The 25,484-nt window shown below is 41.3% G+C and overlaps 1 protein-coding gene across 1 annotated transcript in view; it reads right to left on the bottom strand.

Moving 5' to 3' along the window:
- lrrc51 (leucine rich repeat containing 51) overlaps positions 1-25,484 on the bottom strand; it is a gene marked incomplete at its 3' end in the record, with an annotated part of 139,504 nt that overhangs the window by 449 nt on the left and 113,571 nt on the right. Inside the window, exon 2 of the mRNA XM_079576767.1 lies at positions 449-654. Within this exon, the coding sequence (XP_079432893.1) occupies positions 449-649 (201 nt within the window). The 5' untranslated portion in view covers positions 650-654. The remainder of the gene's footprint in view (positions 1-448; positions 655-25,484) is intronic.

Below are 25,484 nucleotides of genomic sequence, written 5' to 3'. Positions count from 1 at the left end.
TATACAAAAGAATGACCTGTGTGTTTGTAATATCAAACTTTATACTATAAATGAAGTCTGGTTAGTCAAAGCATCTTTATAATGGGGGCAAATCTTTGGAATCTGTTCATTTCAAAGAGCTTTTCTAAAGACAGCCTCATTTTCAGCCGAGCTATAGTCGGATAACAGATGATCAAAGAAGCAACAAACTTGCACTGGGGCTGTTTTACACTGACTATGTAAATGAAACTTAGTGTCCTAATGAAAGAAAACAGACTATCTGCGCTATAAATGTTGTGTTCAGTGCATGTAAAGCTACTAAAAAGAAAGCACATATGAAACATTTAGGCCATTTTCTTTTCACAATTGTACAATTCATGTTCAAAAGATCTGCTTTTACACAAATGTCATATCGCCAAAACCATTTCCAGTCATTGTTGGAGGACAGAAACTCGAAACTCCATCTCACCGGGTCGATGCGCTCCAGTTTGTTGAAGGACAGGTCCAGCCAGCCCAGGTGGGACGGCCTGGACAGGAAGTGTTTGAGGAGGTAGGTGATTCCTGTCAGATCGCCGATGCTGTTGTTACTGAGACGCAAAGCGCGGCTCTGGTATCGCCCCTGTGACGTGGTGCTCAAAGGCCGCACCCCACACCAGGGAACCGCTGCCATGGCTCCTGAAAGAGACCCAAAGTCAGCCTTGTACTATGAAAATTACAGACGCATAATGTATGTATGACATTTAACCTCGCATAAAGGACTTATAAGAGAACAAGTTCCCAATACAAACAACTAGAATCACAGGCATGCCTCTGTCCAGACCGGAGAATGACATCACCAGCTCATGTCTGTGAAAAGTTTGCTTGTTGGTTGTGACTAGAAGTGGCCAAATACAAAAACAGCCCTATTTAGCTTCACTTTACTTTAGGAGCATGTTTAGAATGATAACGACTGCATTTTGGTATATAATTCAAGTTTTACCAGTTTATAGCACCTTACATGACACATCACAAGCTGTGTAGCTTTAAAAACATATGTTTTAATCCTGTAGCTTTAAAAACATATGTTCTAATCCTTTAGCTTTAAAAAACATATGTTCTAATCCTGTAGCTTTAAAAACACAATGTTCTAATCCATTATAAAGATGCAAAACGACACCAGCTAGAACTGAATCACACCCAAACTGAGCCACATAAATCGCCCGTCACCCATTACCTGTCATAGTGGTGAGATTTTTAAAGGACAGATCCACTGGAGGCCCGTTCATGTTTCTGCTGCTGTGTATTTTTGGATGATAACACTTTGTGCAGTATGTTTTTTGAATAATAACAGATTGTGCGGTATTTTCATAATATGCATGTCAGTGTGACTTATGCAGTACTTAGAGACAATATACAGCTAAACATTAAAAGAGTAGAAAGTGAAATAGTTACTGACATGAAGTTAATTCCAGTTCATTTTTTGGAAAGGCAGGTTTTCTCGGTGCTAAATCTTTTGGATGTCAAAAGAGGGAGGTGGAAAAGCGCTATAGCGTTATATTAATGACGGTCATTTACGATTTAGACAAAGCGTCTTTGATTGGCCCATAAATCAATGTCTTTGCTTCCAAGATAGAAATTCAACTGTAGATAGTGCGACCATCATCACAAAGGTTCTTTTTGTTATTATCATCGAGACCTGTCTATCCATGTCACGGACGCAAGGACAAGGAGAGAAATGGAGAGAGTAGTTATCACAGAGAGGAAGCAAATTAACCATAAACAAACCGTAAACCTGACAAGCCCTCCTTCGCAATTTTAAACTTTGGGCAGTTTAAAAACTTCCTATTGAACAGATTACGAGCAAATATGTGTCATAGATTTGCAAGAACGCTATCAGGTATTTGCAAGATCCCCATATCCTAAAGTTTTGCCTTCGTATGACACATTTTACCCATCGACAAGCAAAAATTCAAACAAAACGAGCTGCTTTCATAGGCCTGTGCATTCAGTGAGGCCACTGAATGCACAGGCCTATGAAAGCAGCTCGGTCTGCCCCAGGACGTCTGAAATAGGTGCGCTGATTGAAAATAAATGAAAGAGGATCTTCCCAAAAGGCAACAGTCTGAAAAGGGCAAACTTGAAACTAGTTTAAGCGTGAATTGTGAGCCCTGTGTTTGGTAGTGTCTTTTTTTATTTGCCCCCATTGGTTTTGGTAATAACTATCAATAGACCAACGGTTCACTTTGTTGTCTGTGAGTGTCCCCTATTAAGTATTGTTTTCAAATCGTGTTGAGCAGAGCAATTTGATAGTAGTACAAAAGGTTGGCTAATGCAACACTTGTGGCACTGGTGGGAAAACAATGCTATAGGCCACATGTATTTCATAGCAATAGTCAACACACTATGTTGTTCCCTAGATATAAAATCAATCCAACTTTTGTGGAAACATGGAGCAATACATTTTAATTTTACCTTTACAGAAAAAATTGTTCTGTCGTTTGGCCGGCGTATAGCAGACAGATGGAAAGATCGAGATCAACGAGGGGGGCCATTTCTTTCCTCTCTGCCAAACACCATTTCCTGGTCCTTAAGCTCTGCTTTTAACCCCATTTACCAGCATGCACTCCTGTAGATGAGCACTTCACATTGTTTTTCAGTGGAAATGTTCTTGTTGTGCTGTTGCTCGGGCACCACACAGTTGCACGTCATGGATTTTCTCTCTCTCTCTGTGGCACAGAAACAAGAAGTTTACCATATGGTGTATTTTTTTTTGTACGACTGTAAACGATGAATTGTTCATGACATTTTTGTACGATCATAAACGATTTATATTAATGCACAAGCGTAGACTCGTGCATTGGTTTCTTGCTTGAGTTTATGCTGAAAGTGTATGTGATGTTGCTTGAATGAGAGATACACTAAGGGGTCGTTTTATTTTAAGTTCTTTGACCTTCTTCCTTCTCTTTTTGAGCACAATATAGTCTTGCTTTGTTTTGTTTGTTCTGTAAAAAGGTTTGCAATACGTTTCTGCTCAAATTAATACATAAATGAAATGAATGAAAATGAAGTTTGTGTAGACTGTCCTTAGAGGCTTTTTCTTGCTCATCTTTTTTTTTTTTTTTTTTAAAGAGAGAGAGACATTACGAAAAACAGACAGAGATACAGAGATAGCCAAAACAACAGACAACAGATCTCACATGGCACTGAACCAGAAAACTTAGAATTTAGGCTGTATTGGTGGGTGTACTGGGGGGAAGTGTGTGTGTGAGTGCGTGTAATGGAAAAAATAAATAAAACATAACAATTAGGAAATAATAATAATTGTTATTGTTATCATTGTCATCATCATCATTATCCACAGTACAATTAACAACTAATATCATCCACACTGTCATACTGTACCAGATTTGATTTCGTCCAGACTGCTAGCCTTTTCCAGAGATGGGCCCCGGGCGCTGCACTGTGCATGTGTGGGTCAAATGCCGAGGCAATACAGTATACATATACAAATACAATAGGAAAAACCCTCTGTCTATGTCACAAAGTTGGGAAAGGGCAGTAGACAATAGAATGACAATAGATTTCTGAAATGTTTTGACATGCTGGCACAGTTTAATAAGTAGAAATATTGTTTATGCAATAAAAACAATAGGACCAGTTCAGTGACATGTTATTCTGGAGAGGGAATCCAACACCCACATAGATGGTAAAAGGCACGAGCAAGAGCAAAAAGCATAACTTTTCATGCACAGCTATTTATTTCAGCAACATAAACGCTTCTTTATCCCTGCCACAAGCTTGTGTGTGAACATAAAAATATTGATCAGCCATTATTTCAGTCCTAAGAAAGACTGCTGTGAAAAGCAGACACAGCACATAGCGATGAGTCCAAATCACGGAAAGTATATTTTAAACTCTCAGTTCACGGCAGAACCCATCTTTATTTTCCGTACCAAGGGACATAGCGCCTTTCTAATATTACACCTATATAACACTAGAACATCTAAAATTGCTTAGCCCAGCTCTGCCTTATCAAGCCGCCCCCTCCACTTCCCCAGAGCGACTTCGAGTCTATATTGAAAAGTAATAATGTGTTCCATTGTACTGCTGCCTGTGAGGCTTGAACTCACTAATCACTCCTTTTATCTTTATGGTGTGCAGGCCTGTCTGTCAAGCCCACAATGGCAGCTCTGATGATGGCCCCGTAATAGCACATAAAAAATGTATTTCTCTGTTGCATTTTCACTCTGTCCTTTTGTCTTACTGTCCTCTCTCAAAAGCCTGCACTGTCAATTGTTTTGGGCAGAAGCCATCAAGCTTTACTCATCTTTTATAAGTATGAGACCAGACCAGACCAGACCAGATTTACATTATAATTATTAATAACCAAATACATAGATAAAGAAGGCCATTCTCTATTCTATCCAGGCTGATGTGATGAAACCCATATTCAGGCGCCGCTGTCGCTCACGCTCACGCTGATCAGTCTGTTAGCGATGGCTTGTCACATGATCACTGGAGCAGTCATGTGAACGGCTGTGTCAAAAGAGGAAGAGGAGGGTTGACAGACAGCTGGAGTCAGGAGTCGCTTCAGTCCATCAGGATGCTGGTGTGGAAGGCGGAGGACGGAGATAATGAAATGCTTAGTCTACTGAACAATTAGGGCGCAACACTACAGGAGAGAGCGTGACAGAAGGGAACAAGGGAGTAGTACAAAACATATTCTGATCACACGATAATGAATAACCAATTAAAGCACAGAGCGGGATTGAAGATTTACCTTTCATCCCTTTGCGACCTGACACTTCACTGTTCCTTCATTGTAGCACTTTTGGATAGATATTGGCCACTGCAGATCACACAAGAGATATGTTTTCAGGAGAGTTATCACATTTTGGCCTTTCTCAAACCGGCTTGCTCTCTTGGGGGTTACTCATGCCCCCTAGAGGCCATAAGCGCCACTGCAGGTCGTAGCATCTTGTGTTATTTTTACGTATTAATTGTTCGTGAGAGTAAATACTACGCTGACAGAAAAGACAAAGGGAGAGAGGGATATTGTACATCCAATTACTCAATGGAGATTTTTTTTTTTTACTCAAACTTGGCTGTAAGTACTGCTAAAATGGAGCTAGCCCGCAGGTAGCTTTACCCGTTAGCCTGTTAGCTTCCTCTTCCTGATTCTATTAGTGTGCTCTGACCGGGAGCAGGTATAGTTGCAAGGTTATCTGGCTAGAGACACCAGGGAGAGATGAAACACCCCCCCTAATCATCCCATTAACACTTGTATTACCCTCAGAGGAACTATGGAAAGGATTTATGATGGTAAACAAGTTACTTAGTTCTTCTTTAAGGCTCAAGGTTCGAAACGTAGGCTATTTGCTTTCTGGTGGATGGCGTGCGCTGCTCCGTCAGTCGCTTTGCTTGTCCTTGAGCTCTTTGAATGCATGACCTAACAGAAACAGGTGAAAGCAGAGCAGAGAGAGTACTACACTCGGAACACACTTATTCAATATGTGCAAAACAGAAGCATAAATTAGCCTTAATGCTGAATTTACAAAGAACTTCCCAGTGTGCGGTAGGTAAAAATGGTTCCTAATGGGATGCACACTGGATGCATTGGTCTCATTTCAAGAATTGCTGCTATTACAATAAACTTTATGGGGAGGATAGGATTTTGCTCTATTACAAGATAAAAGTTTCTCCATCGACCTAATGAGGTGGTTACTCCCTTCACTTATGGTCATAATGTTTTTGCTGTCTCAAAAACGAAGGTTGTAACTATAGACGTCCGCCCCTGTGTGCCATCTGTTAACAAGTACGGCAATATTCCTTTTTAATCTCAATTTCAAAGCCACCCCACAGCTCAGACTGTGTACATTTCTGCTTCAATCTGTACTGCCAAGTATGGACCACCTGGTGTGCACAGGACGGGATTTTACACAATGGGTATTTTTATGATGCTTTTTCTCTGTTTTGGCCTTGTGTGCAAGTGTCTCCATTTGCACTTCCAAATAATAGCAAGTCTTTGGCAAGTCAGATATATTCCTGAGCACACTGAGGTTCCTCAGCGAAAATGCAGGCGCCAGTAAGCATCATGAAATAATGATGACCATATTTTCGCACCAGTCTTGGCAACTATGGGCATGGAGGCGTAACTGCTCCGTTGACAAGCCTCTCCCGGCAGCACATTGTTCAAACTCTCATTTGCAAGCTCGTTCCTCTAGCTGTGGCCATTTAGCTTTTAGCTTCAGCTTTTTTTTGTTTTATCCTCCTTTTTGCCAGTCCCTCACAAGTTTCTCACTCATTCCACACTTTTTGTCTGCCACTTGATTACTGTTTTTTTTTTTTCACTGAAATGACAATACAAAGAAAATATATACACACACACACAGGGCCCCTAACCCTAACCTTAATCCGATCCCTAAACCTAATCTAAACCCAATTTAGGGGTCCTCACAAAGTAGTAAGTACAAGAACACACACCCACACACGCACGCGCACACACACACACACAAACACACGCACGCACACACACACACACACACACACACACACATACACACACATAATGTATTACCCAGACCCTAGCCTAGCCCCTAACTACAGCCCCTAGCCCTAACCCTAATCTTAACCCAGTTCTAACCCTAACCCTAAAACCACATCTTAGGAAATTGACAGGCTAAGTGAGGACCACCCAAAATGTCCTCACTTTTCAAAAATGTCCTCACTCTGTTGGTTAAAAACTCAAACTGGTCCTCACAATGCCGTGAGTACAAGAACACACACACAAACACACACACACACACAACATGACCTGCCATGAAAATGGTAATGGGAGAACGTCAGTCAGTCTCTACATAAATATATAAGAGATCTGTGAGAGTCTCTTCGTTTTTTCCAACCACAAAACTGTTCATTTGTCCAAAGTCGCTGGAGGAGCCTTTAATGTCCACCGAGCAGGGAGCAGAGTGGTTTGGCTACAGAGAGGGCAAGGGCTGTGAAGGGCACTCACAAAGAAGCCCGCCGGGGGGTGTCACTCAAGTGTCAACGAGCAGGACTTCAGGGAGGGAGTGGCACCGAGACCGGAGGCAGCGGGAGCATTTAGACCTGTGTGAATGTGCGCATGGGTGTGTCCAGATTCTGTATTGAAGGTTGGCACAAAGACCGGCACAAGTTTGAAAAGGCTTTAAGCTTTTTCTCTTTGTGAAATCGAGAAGCAAATACTTAATTTTCAGCATTCTGCTCAACTTGCACGGTCAAGTGTTTGGTCATTAAGACTGCGAACAATACATTTCGACAACTTGGCTAAAAGATGATCTGCATTCGGCTGCAGCAGTTTGGATGAGACAGCAGTGTTTTAGCGGGTAAATGTTAGAAAATCAGCTAACTCCCTGCATGTCTAACCTGTAGATATATTCACGACCTGGCGTTAAAAATTGACAGAGATCTGCCGAGAATGGCTCCCAGGAGGGAAGATCATCTAAATATTATATTCAAGTGTTGCATATTAAGTTCACCCAGCGGAAATCAGAAATTCAGCAAAGAGTTCTCCCGGCTGTTAACACATTTCACTTTCATTGCATAATATAAATCAGTAATAGATTAATACACTTCATCAGTATGTTTTTATGGAGATAGAGAAATCATGTCATTATTGCATTTATTGCTCAAAGCAACATGAATGTTACGTCACGTTTTGGTGAATAACAGCAAGAAAGTTTAGGTTGGAGTCTTACAGAGATCGAGTGTTCTCGCTCTGCCTCCCAGAGATCAGGAGAGGGGCCCTTGGGTGCTGCCCTGCGGTCACCCACTGCTCCTTCGGGTCGTCTCAGCAGCAACAAAGGTTAAAGGATATTTCCTTTGGGGACAGTTACAACATGAACTTTTGGCATGGTGTGAATAAGAGCGCAGACTATAATGAAAATGTCAATGAAATAACTGTTGAATTCATTTTTTCTTTTCCTTTTTAAAAAAATAATTCTTATATGAAATAACCACAAATAGTTAGCCAATATATGATATCTGTTGCCTCACATGGTTGTTTGTATATGTCCATTCATTCGATATGACATGACATAATGTTGCAATCACAGCATATTCCCTCTATCACACAAGCACTAAATGCCCCACTTACACTTTCCACAATATGGCCTCCCATCTCGTAACATTGCCTCTCGAAAAACATAAATCCATTTTGATTGACTCTTAAAAGGTCACATGATTGGACTGGTAATGAGGTGATGGCTATCTTTACCTTCTGCCGCATCAGCAAATGCAAAAGCAACTACAGGCCGAGTTGTATAGAGGCAGCCGATAAAAACACAATGAAATGGACCTAATTCAAAATGTACATATCTATTATTCTATTTTTTTTTATCTGTGACATGCAGACACTGACCTCATGGTGCGAAAAGCTGCTCAGAATGAGGTTAAGCGCGTTCTAAGGGCAAACAGCTGCTTCCCCATACACAGCACAGGGTGAGTTATGTGTGTTTGTGTGCCATGGATCACCCCATCCCACCGCCGACTGTAATTAGCTGTCACGCGTCAGGCTAATACAGTAAAAGACGGCCCCGGCGAACCCATTATTTGCGATTTGACAACATTTATAAGAGAGCTTTACGTTTAGCGCTGACATTAAGGTAGCGAGCGGAGGGGTTTTTTTTTCCCGGGAAAGGCGTAAACAGATGAAATGTTAACGGAGGGGGGAAGAAATTGATCTGATGTGTGTTTGCGACGACATATGGTTTGTTTAACTATATATCAGCTAATAAAAATAAGCAGAAAGGAATAAGAAAAAAGAAATTGTTTAAAGGAATAGGCCACCGTTTTTACATACTGAGATATGTTCTTACCTTAGCTTAGACGAGTTCTTTAGGACCTGTGTTTAGTTTAGGACCAGGAGTAGTTTGAAATCCGCGCAGTAATCCTTACTTTACTGTACGGATGCCAAATCACTCCTGGTATTATTACGCCTTACAATATAGTCCCCCCTTTTATCCGCTTATAAAATCCACATTGTTTAATTTTGTGTAATTATACTTTGTAGTGGAACACTTCACGTAACCATATTCAAATAGGGAAAACGTGGAAGAGCTTGGTAGCTTCTACCTTGACCTGTTTTTGAGCTATAGTGGAGAGAGGGAGAGGCTAAATGCTAACGCCGTCTGCGCTGTGTTTACGTGCGTGAAGGCACGGGGGAAGACCAGACAGGTCCTAAAGAACTCGTCAAAGCTAAGGTAAGAATATATCTCAGTATGTAAAAACGGCGGCCTATTCCTTTAAGGATTATGATTATAGATTTATTTTTTTCTATTTTTTTGCTAGTTTTTAGATATAGTGGGAGGAAAAAGTGAGTACACTGTTTGGAATTTCTTAAATGTCTGCCTAAATTGCTCATAAAATATGGTCTGATCTTTATTAAAATCACACGAATGAGTAAACAGTGTTTGCATATTTTATTCTTCTTAAACCATTCTGTAGTGGATTTGCTTTTGTGCTTTGGGTCATTGTCTTGTCACAACACCCTTCAACTGTTGGACAGATGGCCTCAAGCTTTTCCGCAAAATATCTTTGCTAAACTTGAAAAGCTGTGAAACTAGTATGTGTTTTTCAGTGGCAAGGGCAGCTTCAAGCCACACCTCAGTAATTGGACTTCACGTTGGCTCACACCTGACTCTAAATGTCTGCATACATTTGTAATACAGCTTAGCCAGGGGGTGTACTCACTTATTTCTCGCTGTCCTGTGAATGTTTACATGTTATTGCCAACAAAAATATGACAACATGTAATTGTTTGGGTGGTATTTGTTAAAGCAGACACTGTTTCCTCATTCGTGTGATTTTAATAAAGATCAGACCTCATTGTGAGCAATATAGGCCGAAATGTAAGAAATTCTAAACTGTGCACTCACTTTTTCCTCCCACTGGAAATGGTGAAGCTACTTTACATAAAACACATTACAGGCTCATTGATTCACCTCTATTGCTATTCCACAACAGGATAGTTTGACATGTCATCACAAATTTCCTCCTCAAAAAAATGCCCCCAAAGTCTCAGAATGTATAGTGCGTTTGACTGAAAGAGAGGCCGCAGTAAACTACATTATATAAATGTGAAAGATCAATGGTAAATATGCGCAAAAGACAATTTCAATCAGATCCCCCTGCACTATTTTCAGATATTTCAAACCTGTAAATAATGTGGAAGGTCGACCTGTACTTGGAAAAAATATGTGACACTTCAGTTAAAAAATGTCTTCTGATCTATGGCCTAAACACAGGCATTGACTGTTTCATTTAATTTTTCAAGGTGAAAATACTTCGCTTGCAATGGCAGGATTGCGTTGAGAAGAATTCTGTTGAGAATGAATTAAATGAGAAAATCGCTATTTAACCAGAGATATTTGGTGATTGGGTGAACTTTAAAAGAAGCAAAACACGCAAAGGAGAGCACTTTACTTTTCTGTACAGCAATAGCATGGTATTAATATAGCACAGTGATTATGGTAAACATTGCACATACCGTGTCCATAACTCTGCAGCAAAGGCAAGTTCGCCCGGTCCTGGATAATGATATTTTTCAGATGTTGTTGTTGTGTCTTGACTCGATGAAGACGTAGTTCTTCTCACTGCCCGCTACTGTTTCACTGTGATTTGCTGTCACAGTATAAAAGCCTCCATGCCCACAGCAGTGTCACTGTGTCCAGATGACAATGCAATCCATCTCCACGGCGCTGATCTCATAGTTGTCTTCAGCCTCCCAGTAATTGATTTTTTCATTCTCTCATTTCTTTTTCTCCATGTGCCCAGATGCAAATAACAGCAACAAATCAGAACTAACCTCTGCCAATAAATATCACAGCCAGCATCTCGGAGCTCCTCGGATTTCTTCATTTGTTATTGACTTAGTATGGCCGTGTTAGAGGCTTCTATTTTACTTAACTTTACTTTGCAACATCCCTCTCTCGGTACAGCTGCATTTGTGTTGTTGTTGCCATTTTCTGCAAACTGCATTTGTGGTTTCTGCGTTCCACATTGTTTTACTGGACGCTTTTGTGAGGTTCGGTGGATTTTTTTCTCCTGCACAGAGTCCATAATGGTTCTGAAGAAAGCAGCTTTTTAAAAGTAAACAAATAGCTAGCTTATTAGCTAAAGGCATTTGAAACACTTAGAGGCCCCAATAGCCCCCCACACCTGCAGCACAGTGGAGGCGTCACAAGAGGAGCTGCAGGAAACAAAAGAGGAACAAACAAGGAGGCATCCGGGCAAGACTCACAGCTTAGCCACACACGCCTTCTATTGTTCTGGCTACTGGACGTTCATTGAAAAATACAACAGATGAACTGCGAAGCTATTCCCAGAAGATGGTGAAAGACTGTTGTGGAGCGGAGGGAGCTGCGCAGGAACAAGAGGAGGTGGAGCTGACCAGTGCAGGGAACCACACTCTGAAACAGGGACAAACCCAGGAGGCACTGCACCGTTTCAGAGGATCAGAGGAGACTGAAGGCAGCCAGCCAGGTGTCCACCGGGTGCATCGGTTTCCTCTACCTCCAACAACATACGGGTCAGGTCGGCCCACAATTGAGGCGCGGCTTAGTCACAGCGGCTCAGGACTAACACCTGAACATAATTTGGTTGTATGCTTGTACAATGACAAATAAAGCACTTACTTACTTTATTTTTTTTGCTTTTGGTACAAAGAATATAAATGAAAGAATAAATTTTATATGTTGTCTTTCTTTACCAAATGTGTAAAAGGTCAGGTCAGTATTTAGGCTCACAGTTTTGTCCAAAGTTACAAGACTTGATTTGAACAATTAGCTACAGTCGTTGTTTGGGGGCTGCATGGCAGAATGTTGGGATGCATGGCTTATAATCCTTCCCTGTGCTAGGTCTATGAGGTATGAATGAATGATGATCATTGCAAGACTTTTTCACAGAGCAAAACATTTGTATAATTGCAGAGATCTACCCAAAATGAAGACATTAATATCACACGGAAAGGCTACCTCTGACCAACTTCAATTGAATAGTTTGAAACTCTTAAAGTGAGTTTCCATATCACGCGGCGCAAGGTCAAGATCATTCTTCGAAGTGAAACTCCCGACAGCGCAGCAGCCGAGACTTTCAGGCTGGGCAGCAGTTCAAAGTCTGCTTTAAAAGTGATCAATAGCATTTTTAAATGAATCCTAAACCGCAAGCTGGCGCCACGGTGATACGCCTTCTCATAAAGAGTGCTACGATGAAGCAAGTGCGCTATGAAGGGGGAGAATTTATTACTAACCATAAGACAGAGTGAAGACACTGACGACGCTGAAGTTTAGATGGTTCAGTTTGAATGGCACTCTTAATTTGGGTTCCAGATGACGCTGACTCCACCCACAAGGGCCCAGTATTCATTTAGTCTATATTCATTTCCTCATTAATCTGAAGCTGAACTGGAAGATTATCAGTTTGAGCATGGGTTTATTAAAATTAACTGGCTGGGTTACAGCTCCCATTTGAATAGTGGCCTGGTAATGCGGCGGAAATTCTCCTCTCAGGCCAAGAAAAGACTTTTTTTCCCCCAAAGACGACAATGAAACATGAACAAATTGTTCATGTTCTGCTGATTTATCTATTGCTATCTATTTCCAAGTAGGTCGGATTTTGTGGCGATCATTTTCTACCTGCTTATTTTCCATCCACAATAAACTAACCCCAACTCATAAGTAGGAATTATAATCGTTTTTGTAGGCTATAATTTTCCACAAATTTCAAATAAATAAATAATAATACATAAATAGTACATAATCATAAATAAATGAATACATAAATACCTAAATTAGTCAGCAACAAGATATCATGTATTCAAATAAATAACTGATATTGATGACAACAATGTTGATATTTGTCATCCATTCATCCATCCATCCATCCATCCATTTTCTTCCACTTGTCCGTTGCCGGGTCGTGGGGCAGCTGTTGGAGCTGCCCAGATCACATTGCACCCGCCCTCATAGCTCCTCCTGCAGGTGGTAGGACGGCCTCATGATTCAAACTGGGCCTGTTGGTCTCTCAAGGGGCTTCTGAACCGCGCTCCCAGGATCATTTGGGTGCTCAAACCTCTCCACCACATTAAGGTGGTGGTTCCAGGAGGGGTGATATTTGTCATGAATAATAATAATAAAGTATTATAATCATAACATAATTTTCCTGCACCTGTGTTAGATGTCCCCATGACGTCCAAAAAAGTCACATAGTCCGACATTCAAACGGGGTCATAATTAGACGTCCAAATAGTGAACCTCCAGAATTGGTCTTGGACCAACGGACGCAATATAGACATGATCTGCACATCCATAAGAAGTCTAGTGTTTAGTGGATTACATCTACTTCTCCCACGTACTAATTTCTTGCGCAGTTTTACCTCATATAGTCACGATAAACACTACAACGATCGCTACACGCAATCATTCGCATTTTCCCCGCCTCAAATGTTGCTCCACTTAAGTACACTCTACCTTGTTTGTACGTATTAAAACGCTTCGTAAATGACCCACTTATGCTTTTCTGCAGCACAGAAACACTGAAGAAAAAATACATTTGCGTCTATTTCCAATCTCCGAAGCTTGGGTTTGAGTCATATCAAAACAAAAGCGTGAAAGCTATAAGTATTTCATAACATTTTTGAACTGCATTCATATAGATAATGACTCAAGGCCTGTTTTGTTTCCTCAGAATGGGCGTTAATCTTAAATATACAGGTGTGATTATTGGTTCCGACCAGTGCACACAGCTTCCCTTTGATCGTTGCTGTAATGGTTCCTTTTGCTCAGGGATGTCTTTAAAACAAGCTTCGTGGAGAATCAAAGCCCATAATTACCGTCTCAAAAACTTTTCCCCCCTGTCTCCCGATTGTGCAGCGCGCCGCGGACGCTCTGGGTCCCCGTTAAACTCCTTCTTTTGGCTGCGTTTTAATTAAGACAACAAGGATTTAGCGTTCCTCTCGCAAACATCACCCAGGGGACCAATTCTACCTCATTTGCCTCCCATAGATCTTCAAACCAAATAAAACGTGCCCCAATAAGGTTAGGTTGTGGGGATTTGTATAAATTGGCCATAGCCTATTGATTTTTAGCCCGAACACCGCGGGACAATAAGTTCCTGGAGCCAATTTGTGTCGCATTTTGTTGGGAACACAATGCAGCGCCGTGATCCGGTAATTCCTTTGTAACTTTTGTAACAACATCTGTGAGCGGTAAACAAAGCTTCTTTTTTTTTTCCAGACTGACAGCTGTAAGATTTATTAATAAAACAAAAGCCAAGGATTAATTGAATGCATATGGGTTTATGCATGGAGAGACAGAGGCACACATTATGCCCCCCCCCCCCCAAAAAAAGAGAAGCGCAACAGCCCCCAGCTCCGTCTTTGATCAAAGCCTACACTAGTACTTCAAAGGGACAAAGAGCAAATTTAATTTAACATTTTAGAGTCATCAGTCCAAGTCTTACCTGTGCTGACCCCTTCATCCTCATATATGCATATATGCCTCAATATATGTAAAAAACACACACAATTCAAAAGGAAATGATTGTAATGACACTAGACGGACTGGTTTATGTTATTGGCAAAACAAGCCAATTTGAGGCAGGGGGCGGGAAAAGGGATGGGGGGGTTGGGGGGAATGAGGGCATCAGAAGACTGTGCCAGAAAAACAGAAACAAATGCACATCTGCTTCAGTATGTAACCAATCAGGCCTTTGAAGAAAAGCATATTACTGACAACTTTGAAGTGTTCGCATCGCACACAAGGACAAACTTTCAGGGAGGTGGGGAAAAAAAGACTGGTTTTCATGAATTAAAGGTGGACGAAAGTGGAAAGGTTGATGTTTTGATTTCCGCGCCTTGGGAAGGACACTTAATAGAGTTCGATGTGATGTGTGATACTCCATTAGCTATACATACCTTTCAGTCATGTGACTTTTGTTGTTACGGCGGCCATTTTGAATTCCAAAGTAGAATTATGTCGCACTACAACATGTAACAATATCTCTACTCATGATATAAATGGAAGACAACTGATTGACAGTGGCATTTTTATGTAATCGTAATAATTGCTCAAGAAGATAAGAGTAAAAACACAACCCCAGAGAGTAACCAGTGAGTCAGTGTTTAAGCTGCTCAAAATGTTAGCATGCTACTGGATAGCATTTAGCTTCAACACGATAAGCCTCTCCAAGAAAAAGCCCTGAACCTCACTCCAAACATCTAGCCTTGGATACTACATGCTGTTACTATAGTACTAAAGTGTTTGCTCAGTGTTCATATGTGAGCCACACAAGTGTTTATCTTGTTGAAGCTGATAGTTGATAGTTGACAGTTGATTGAATCAACTATCAATGGTTGAAGCTAAATGCTAACCAGTAGCATGCTAACGTCTTGAGCAGCTTAAACACTGACTCAGACTGAGACTCTGTTGACATGACAAATAAATAATTATCACAGAGAAAGGGTTTCTGTTTCCTCTTTCATGTGTTAATGATGTGTTTGGAGTGAACAGATCTTTAGTAAATCCTGCTGTAGCTCGACAGACAGCGCTGCTACATCTGTGCCACATTTGCTGGTTATATCACATAAATGTGCCCTCTCTGGGGTCGTGTTTTAACTGTTATCTTCTTGAGCAATGATTACGATTACATAAAAATGCCACTGTCAATCAGTTGTCTTTCATTTTCATCCTGAGTATAGATATTGTTACATATTGTAGTACTGCATAATTCTACTTTGGTATTCAAAATGTAATGATGATGTCATTGGAAATGCATGTATAGGTAAACACATCTAACACAATGAAATGTCCAACTGCAAATGCCAGTGTGAGGCTATGTATTTGACATTTTCCTGTCCCGAGCTCCGTGCTGCAGCTCTAGCGCGTGTGAACAGTTAGGCACGATTGTGTGACACAGTCGCACACACAAACATCATTCATCCAGGCCTATTGCATGCTATTGAACGCTGTCTATGGCATGCTGGGTAATCAGGAGAGCTGTGAATTTTCCCAGTGGGCTGTGACACATTTGGGCTGCCAGTAAAAAAAAAAGACAAGAAAAGAATAATAGAGCTCTTACAGTTGGGCTATTGGGTTTATGTAGGTATTTACTTGGACTGCAGAAAAATCTGATAAATGTTTTTCACTGAAAATACAAAAAAAACAACAGAGGTTTTCAGGTACTACTTTTGAACTAAATCACAGACGGGAGGGCTGGTCCACAACCTGAATCTCTTGCGGGACACCTCTGCTGTTTGCTTTTACGTCTCAAAAGTCCACATATAAATTCCTCGTGGGGACTTTAATTGGATCCGACCTCGTTTCAGATGAGATCGCGGTTCTCATGTCTCTAAATAAAGGTGATGCATCTGGGAGTGTACAGTCGCAGTGTCAGCAGGAGGTTGGTTACTGGACCTACAGTAATGCCACACCATCCGTCAAACTTGACATGAGTCATCTCGGCTTCTCCGTCTGTCTCGATCTGCTGTAACTACTGACCGCAAGTCTTGGTGAGAGCAAGCCCACACTTTTCTTGCTTTTTGGGCCGCAAACGAATGATTATTCTGCAAATCAGTTTATCTCCCAATGAATCGGAATGAAATTTGAACCTTGTGAAGAACAGAAAACAAAACGGTCTGAATGCTTCATGATAGAGCGTTTGTTTTCATACCTGGCTGATGTATTTCATTTCGAGTTGTGTGTTTTGGTTTGGTGCATTGTTTTTACACAGAATACAATGAGGCGCCATTAACGCAGGTGCCCTTTTCTACTCCGGCGATTTCAGCAGAGAGGCAAAACAACTGACCTTTTGGGATGAGCGCTCATGACGCAAAGTGCTGTTTTATTAGTTGACCAACATCTGCGAAAGGGAGTGGAGTGGATATTAGGAAAGGTCCAAAATTAACATCGGAGAAGTGCCAAAGGCTCTGCATAAATAAATGAGTCCACTGGCTGGGTGGCCTTTGAGTAATTATCTATGAAAAGCGGAGACATTTTCATTAATGCAGCATAAATAAGAAAATATATTGCTGCAAAACTACCCATCTTTCTTTCCCTTTTATCAAACTAAATCTAACACTACACAAACGTCAAGCTGGATTATTTATGGAGAGGTGAAAGACGGTTGATTATTGTGGCTGAATAAATGACACTTATTTTGAGAGCAGAGCTGGAGCAACCAATAAAAAGCAAACAGTTAAAAGACGTGGTAACACTTTAGAATACAGCCCGCGTTTCAGGTGTAAGTACGGGGTAACAAGAAAGTAATTACACATGTACGTACAGGTACTCTTACATGTGTAACAAGGGGGAACAATGTGTAACAAGGCAATATAAAGTGTAACTACGTGTCAAGGTGTAGTAAAGATAGTTAAAGAGCAATTAATAGTGCTGAGCTAACACATAGTTGTGGCAAAAGGGAATGTGGTATTATAAATTGTGCATTCATTTTATTGTTGCAGGACAACAGTATTACTGTTGTCAAAGTGAAGACATGACTCTAGGCATTTTTATTGATTGTTGTTTATTTTTTATAGTGAGACACCGTTGCCTGGAACAAGCAGAAACAAGAGTGAACAGAGAAAAAATAAGTCTCCAAAAATGATCACACTATCAAAGTGCATGTCCACCATAAGTACATGTGATATGATGATGCAGTGGTTAGCGCTTTTGCTTCACAGCTAGAAATAGTCCATGGGCCAGACCAAATATCGGTACCGAAAAGGTGGCAAAGGCTATCGTTGATTTTTAAGTAGGTCCATGTCTGAGGTTTATATTTTTGTATGATAGCCTTTTCAGAGTTACAGCTTTATCATAGTTTTCAGCTGTTGAAGTGAACCACCCCCATGTCAAAAAAGTCGCTTTTGACACTGGTCCTTTTTTTGGTTGAGGCCATTTCCAGCCCATTAGATACTAATTTACACCATTGTATTTGGTATCATTGTAAAGAACACATTTTCATGTTTCATTTGAGCCCAAATGTACTACTCTGTGACTATTACCATGGTAACCATAGCTCCTCAAACTCAAACCTGAGGACATTTTTTCACCATTTTCATAAAAACAGTTTTACTATGTTTAACGCTGTTTCTTCAAAGAACATCACTAAGACAAATGTTTGATACTGGGAAACTCTCTAGACTCTGAGGCTTCAGGATATGTATAAAATGTCAGTACTTTTTCAACTTAAGGCCTCACAGTGAGCCCCGAAGTAAAAGAATGTCCACCTCACATGAGCCTCTCCCATTGAAATAAGCCTATATCTGCCATTCTAAGGTTGGAACAGCTGGTGAGACTTTCTGTCCAGGACAGGCCAATGCAACTTGAAATTACATTTGTGGAGAAGAACAGTTCTGTATTTTCAGCAAAAAGTTGTTTATCTATTTTATATATTGTAGATATTTATCATATAATATGCTATATACACACAGTGCCAATCTGTTTCTTTACTATACATAGTCATGTACATTTGTCTAAAATGTCTCAATAATCCAAGATAATTCCAAAAGTGTGTCTTTGTAGACACCACATGGTTGTGCCAAAAAATACCATATTTTACACTAGATACTAACTTAGTTGTTAATGTATTTGCTGTAGAAAGTTTGTTCTGAAGTTGAATTTGAATTTGAAGTTGAATTTGAAATTGAAGTTGAATTTGAAGTTGAATTTGAATTTTTCATAAACCACACGTTTGAACAACATCCTTTTTTACTGATTAGTAAGTTAATGAAGTAAAACATTTTGTAAGGTCATTTCAGTAAAGTTGTTTTATTTCATTACAAATAAATAAAATATAGTTGTTTTGAGATGGTGAGGTGTGAGCTGTTATAGATTATAACCAGGACATGAAGAGTCAACACAAAACTAAAGCTTAGCCTCATCCACAACTAAATCACAGAGGAATTTCTTCAGCTTTTCTGTTTTTTTGTGTATGTGCTGTATTAATGTATTTGAGTTTTTTATGTTGTGTAATTTATTTATTTTCTTCCCAGGCATATTGAGTCTGTGCGCATGAAATATGCTGTATAAATGAATAAACAAAAGTTTACTTCTTAGTTTTATGGACAGAACTTAAAGACACAGCCAGGAACCGGAGGGTGTCCGGTTTGGGAACCCCAGGATCTCAGGTGTTGTTCTGTTGGTTTCATCAAATCAGGACCTTCAGCTGCCCTGGGGAAGTTTGCAGCCAAGTGTGAAGTGGGATGAGTATCAGCACCTCCAAATCCGAGGCCATGGGTGGCTTTCCCTCTCCAGATCGGTGGAGAGGCCTTGCCTCAAGTGGAGGAGTTCAAGTATCTCAAGGTCACGTTCACGAGTGAGGGACGGATGGAGCGTGAGATCGATAGACAGATCAGTGCGACATCGGTAGTGATCGTTGTGTCGGACTGTTGTGGTGAAGAGGGAGCTGATTTGCTGATTGATCTATGTTCTACCCTCACCTATGGTGATAAGATCTGGGTAATGACCGAAAGGACAAGGTCGCAGATGCAGGCGGCCGAAAGGAGTTTTCTCAGTCACCTAAGAGGAGCTTGGAATAGAGCCGCTGCTTCTTCCCATCGGGGGGAGCCATCTTAGGTGGCTCGGGGACACACTGTCTCTATGTGGCCTGGGAAGCTTCGGGATCCCTTCAAAAAAGCTGGAGGAAGTGGAGAGGGATGTCTGGAAATCTCTGCTTTGCTGCTGCCTCCATGACCTGACCATGGGTTAATCAGCTTACCACCAAGTGTGGACTGAATGAATTCGTTTGGGCGACTTGTCTCATGTGAAGAGTATTACCTATACTCATACTCTATCCTTTCTTCCCTAGTTATGAACAATATCTCAAGATATTTTAACTTGACCACTCAAAGCATGCCTCCTCTAAAACCCCAGACCTCAGACTTGCCGATGCCAATCCTTGGTGCCGTGTACAAAGTTCAAGGGCCAGATCTTGTGACTGGCACAGTCCGTGCGCAACTCTAAACGCAACGTGGTGCACGTGCGATCTTGCATGTGGCGCAGGTTTTGCGCTAAAGGCTGTGCTGCTAGGGAGAGGGCGTTGTTTAAGAAAAAGAGGCCGACTGAGGCGTGGTTCATTATAAGCAGCACTCGCGCTGCTCTTCTATGGCAACCTTCACATTATGTTCCTCTTTACATCACGCTGCCTTGTCGTCTTCTACGTCAAATTGAAAACAAAAGCGAAATTGCCTTGAAAAGTCTGTTTGAGCGTAGGTTACGCACGGCCTACTTTGATACAGTAGATCAACACACACACCCCTAACACCAAACACACCCCTACCAACAAAACAACAACAGTTTTCCACAAATAAACCCCTCATGCCTCAAGTGCCACAACACCAGGTCTGATCTGAGTTTTAAGGAGACATTTCCATCGTGTGTCAGTGTTTACCTCCTGATGATGCTCCTTGTGTAGCCACAGCTCAGTCCAAAAGAAAGAAGCGCATTTTACAGGGCGCATAGCAACGTTTTTTTTTCCAATTCAGCCGCTCCAAGAATCCTGCAGCTGTAGCGCAAATGTTCCAATACGCTACAGTTTTCTTGCAACTGCTGCATAACTCTGACCCCTCTGCAGCCGATATGATAGTTTCTGATCAATTAAATCCTGTACATTTCGTAACTTTGCGCATTCGAACGGTGTCCAACGTGAGGCTGCTGCCTCTCTGTCCCGCTCGCTCAGCTAGGATCTGCAGCGAGTGGCTGCAGCAGCGGAGGAACACTTTTATTTCTTTAACCTTTATTAAACATTGCACGCTGCATCATGCATGTTACGCGTTTACAAGAGAACCCTCCCCTCGCTGAGCCACCTCTGCAGGGCTCAGCATCACCTTGGGCTGACAATAGTATCGAGCTCAGTCAAATGCAACTAGAAAACTGTCTCTTGGGAGCTCAGCAGGCACCACCTCTGAAAGCTCTTGTTGCCTCTTGTGCACATTTTATCTCAATACCAGCATCTTTTATGTTAATGGAAGAAACCAAAGCATCCAAAGAAAATCTGTCCACACAGACAGAGGATGTAAACTCCACACAAAAACACCTAAATTGAGCTTCATGCTGAGAGGCAAGACAACGCTAAGCACTAAGACTAACCACTGAGGGCATGCAATCTCTCCTGCGCATTCAATAATTTTTGGGCCAGATCTTCCACCTGGCGCAAGGACAGCGCTGCTCCAAACAAGACAAGACCCACATTATTTTCCTAGCTTATATCGTGCTGCCTCATGTTCTTCCTTTAGTGTTATGGGCTTCTATAAGCTCTATCAGATCAAACAAAAAACTTGAACTAACCACTGTCCGTGTCTGAGAGAAAAAGATGTAAAGCCGGTCCTGCTGGGGTTCCAGTCTGTACTCAGCCGAAATTCACTTCTCCCTTGCCCCTTCACAGTCGCAGAGTCTGGTTGGAAGAAAACATAACATTGCTATTGGCCACAGGTCGCCATTGTCAACTGTTGCAGGAAAAGCTTGGTTCTTGCATAACCAACTGTCTAACCAACTACAGTTTGTGTCTTTGGGAGACAGCTCTCCCAGATCTCCCTCAGCTGCAGGAGTTATGCAGGACACAGAACTGTGGCTGTGTTTAAGCTGTAGCTAAACTTACAATTTCCACAACTTCTTGGACATAAAGGTATTCCCTTCACCCTTTTCTATCAGCATAATGGTTTTTGTACAAGGGGATTCAAGAGTGACTGAATGTCTAGCTGTCACCTCACAGCAAGAAGTTCCTGGGTTGGATATCCCAAGCCATGGGGACCTTTCTGCATAGAGTTTGCATGTTCTTTTTGTTTCATGTCCCCTGAGTCAATTTTCTGTAGAATCCAGTTCTAGCACGGTAGAACACCTTGGTACTTCTAACCTAGCTTTTGGCTCAAAATCTAGCAATAGTTAACCCCCTTTTGTCTTTGTCCCGAGGGCCATTCGACTGCACAACTCTCTGGAAGCAAAAGACAATGGTGTCTGCAATGTTATATTGCTAGAAACTTTATTTATTTGCCAATTACCAATGTAGAATTATGTGGTTTCAGTAGTGAATGAGTGAAAGTGAATGAGACTGTCAGTGAGTGTTTAGGCTACATAATATGATTTTTTTTTTTTTTTTTTTTACAATTTAGTATACAGGTTATATAATACAGAATAACTGTAATTTTTATAAATGTAATTTCAAGTTGCATTGGCCTTTCCTGGACAGAAAGTCTCACCAGCTGTTCCAACCTTAGAATGGCAGATATAGGCTTATTTCAATGGGAGAGGCTCATGTGAGGTGGACATTCTTTTACTTCGTGGCTCACTGTGAGGCCTTAAGTTGAAAAAGTACTGACATGTTATACATTTCCTGAATCCTCAGAGTCTAGAGAGTTTCCCAGTATCAAACATTTGTTTCTGTGATGTTCTTTGAGGAAACAGCGTTAAAAATAGTAAAACTGTTTTTATGAAAATGGTGAAAAAATGTCCTCAGGTTTGAGTTTGAGGAGCTATGGTTACCACGGTAATAGTCACAGAGTAGTACATTTGGGCTCAAATGAAACATGAAAACGTCTTCTTTACAATGATACCAAATACAATGGTGTAAATCAGTATCTAATGGGCTGGAAATGGCCTCAACCAAAAAAAGGACCAGTGTCAAAGCGACTTTTTTGACATGGCGTTGGTTCACTTCAACAGCTGAAAACTATGATAAAGCTGTAACTCTGAAAAGGCTATCATACAAAAATATAAACCTCAGACATGGACCTACTTAAAAATCAACGATAGCCTTTGCCACCTTTTCGGTACCGATTTGCCAGATTTTGGGGTTTGGCCCATGGACTAAAAGTCCTGGGTTCAATTCAGACAGAGCCTTTCTGTGCAGATGTGCATGAGGTTTCCTCCTGTTTCCCCTAAAACTACAAACAATAGGCTGCACATCAGCACATGTGACTTAGACTTAGAAATTATGATTAAGCGTGATCATTTTTGGACACTTGTTCTTATTTTTCTCTCTTGCTTCTGCTTGTTACATGTATTGCTTTCAATATAAACAAAATTAAGAACAATCAGTAAAAATGCCTGGGGTCATGTCCTCACTTTCACCACAGTAATACTGTCCTGCAACATTAAAATGTATGCACATAATACCACATTCCCTTTTGCCACAACTCTCTGATAGCTCAGCACTAATTTCATTCATACTGTATCGGCTTAGCAGTTTTGTTATGATTGTATGATATTACTTTTGAATTAAATAAATAAATGTTTTTAAAATGACCCGTAGTTACACGTTGTTACATGTTGTACTACCTTGTTACACATTGTTCTCCCTTGTTACACATGTAAGAGTACCTGTACTTACACCTGGAATGCGGGCTGTATTCCAAAGCATTACTCTGGCTATAATGTCAAAATGTAATAAGCAAAAATATCATTCGGGCTAAGAACAGTTTGCTGATGTGTGGTGGTGTGAGGATCCATTGGCGCATGTTATGACCGTCAACAATGTGTGCAGCCACACAGTCAGTCTGCCCCAGGGGAAACTGTGGCTACAATCGTAGCTTAAGACCACTGGTCATGAAGTGACTGGAAATCCCCTTCCCTTGTGTAAAGTGCTTTGGGTGACTCGTGTAATGTGAAAAAAAGCGCTATACAGATAATATTTTCTTCTCCTTCCGAACATATACAGAGAGAAGGAGAGAGCGTGCGACGATGAATTAACATTCAGTAGAGTCAGTGTCACGACAAGAAAACTGTAATGAAACGCAATGAACATTTATCACTGTCAAACAACCAATGTTTAGAACAACAACATGTGAACTATATCAGACAGCGCCGACATGTTATGGAAGTGAAAATGTCAGTTGTCTCTTGAAATATGAATCTGGGTCAACCAAAAAAGTGCAACTGCTCCAGCCCCGTCCACTCTAAAAATCCTCAAGCTGTGAGGAAGCTGTTAAGTGCACATGTTGTTTTGGTGAAGAACTTTTGGTTATTACTTATAAATATTTAATGTAAAGATCAGTGCACAGCAGGTCTAATGAAACAAACCAAGCATGCCCCGTCGCTGACACTTGTTTTCAGAGGCAACACTGTCCACTGGGCTGACCCTGCTGAACACATGTTCATGCTTTGTGAAGCAATGTCCACATGTGTCATTCACAGCTTCAGCATTAGTAGACACTTGGACAAGTTCATTGATTAAAAAAAAAAAAAATCCCTCCCCCGAGGGATTAGCAGTGTCTTACATAAAGTAAATCATGCTCATTAGTTTTATTTTAGTTTCATTCATATTTGACATTGACCATTAGCTCTGAACAAAAGCGTTTCCTCCGTAAAGATCTTTATCAACTAAACCTGAAAAGACTCACAGAGACAGAATGGCGGTATGAGCGTTTTTATTAATGAAGATGAATCATTATTGGAGCTCAGACCCTGGCGGAAGATTGAACAAATGATATGAAATGCATGGCATTGATGAATGATGGCAGCCTGGACCCTGGCAGTGGTAGAAGAGGAGATCTGGGTTGGCCAGTTGATGACGAGCAGAGCCAAGGCCAGGTCATACGGAGAAGGGGGTGGAGGAGGGTCATAGCACGGCTGGGACTGGCTGAGGGATTGACCAGGGAGCTTAAAAAGGGAATCCTGAGGGATAAGCGGCTGGAGCGGGAATGAGCAGCGGCGATGACTGGCTGTCGTGAAGGTTCAGCTTGAGCAGGGTCTGTGATGAGGTGATGAATGAATGCGGCTGGTTGGTCTTCCAGGTTCATCAATCATCCATCCATTTGATTTTTCAGGTATTGTGTCTTAAATGTTTTATTGCAGTATTATGTAGAATGCACTTGTTTAAGGATTGAATATAATGTAATGCGCAGGTGCAGGTGAGATTAAAATCTCCTCCATGGCTGCCCAGCTCTTCGAGCCAATGCTTCAGTCCGGTTGCCCTGGAGCACTCTTTGTCACGTCATCTGAAATGATGTGCCAAATGCGTGACCCCTAAACCGAAGGGTGATTTTCCTGATATTATACTTCCTGTCCTGGTACATTTTCCACTTTCCTCATATGTCACATGGTGTAATCTCATACACTGCCCTCTGAAAGGCCGACGGGCTGAAGGGTCAGAGTTCAAGCTGATTGAGCACCACGTGGAGTGGACCGCCGCAGATATGAACCACAAACCACGGGGGTTACTGGCGTGTGAGCGTTTGTTAGAGCTGTAATACAACACGATGACAACTCGATCAAACCCAGGTCATTTTACCGCAATGGGAGAGTGGGATTGTACCAGTTAAGGTGTGAGGCCATAGTCGAAGTCGCATCCGTTGCAGTTTTTATACATCACATCTGTGTTTTTAATCAGCGAGTGGATCTGATGCTGTGTTTAAGCCCGGCTCATTCCGCTGCATGCATTAGACATGCTGATGCACTCAATAAGAGAAAGGACACCGCGGGCAGATCTGCAAACACAGGCCGCAGTGGTCTCGGTAACGCGTCGGGTCCAAGTCAATTTTACACTTACTTAGCCCCATAATG

Source organism: Gobius niger, assembly GCF_951799975.1.
Source record: "Gobius niger genome assembly, chromosome: 19".
Classification (NCBI taxonomy): Eukaryota; Metazoa; Chordata; class Actinopteri; order Gobiiformes; family Gobiidae; genus Gobius; species Gobius niger.
Note: the sequence above shows the minus strand (reverse complement) of the source record. Positions and strands in the feature narration are given on the sequence as shown.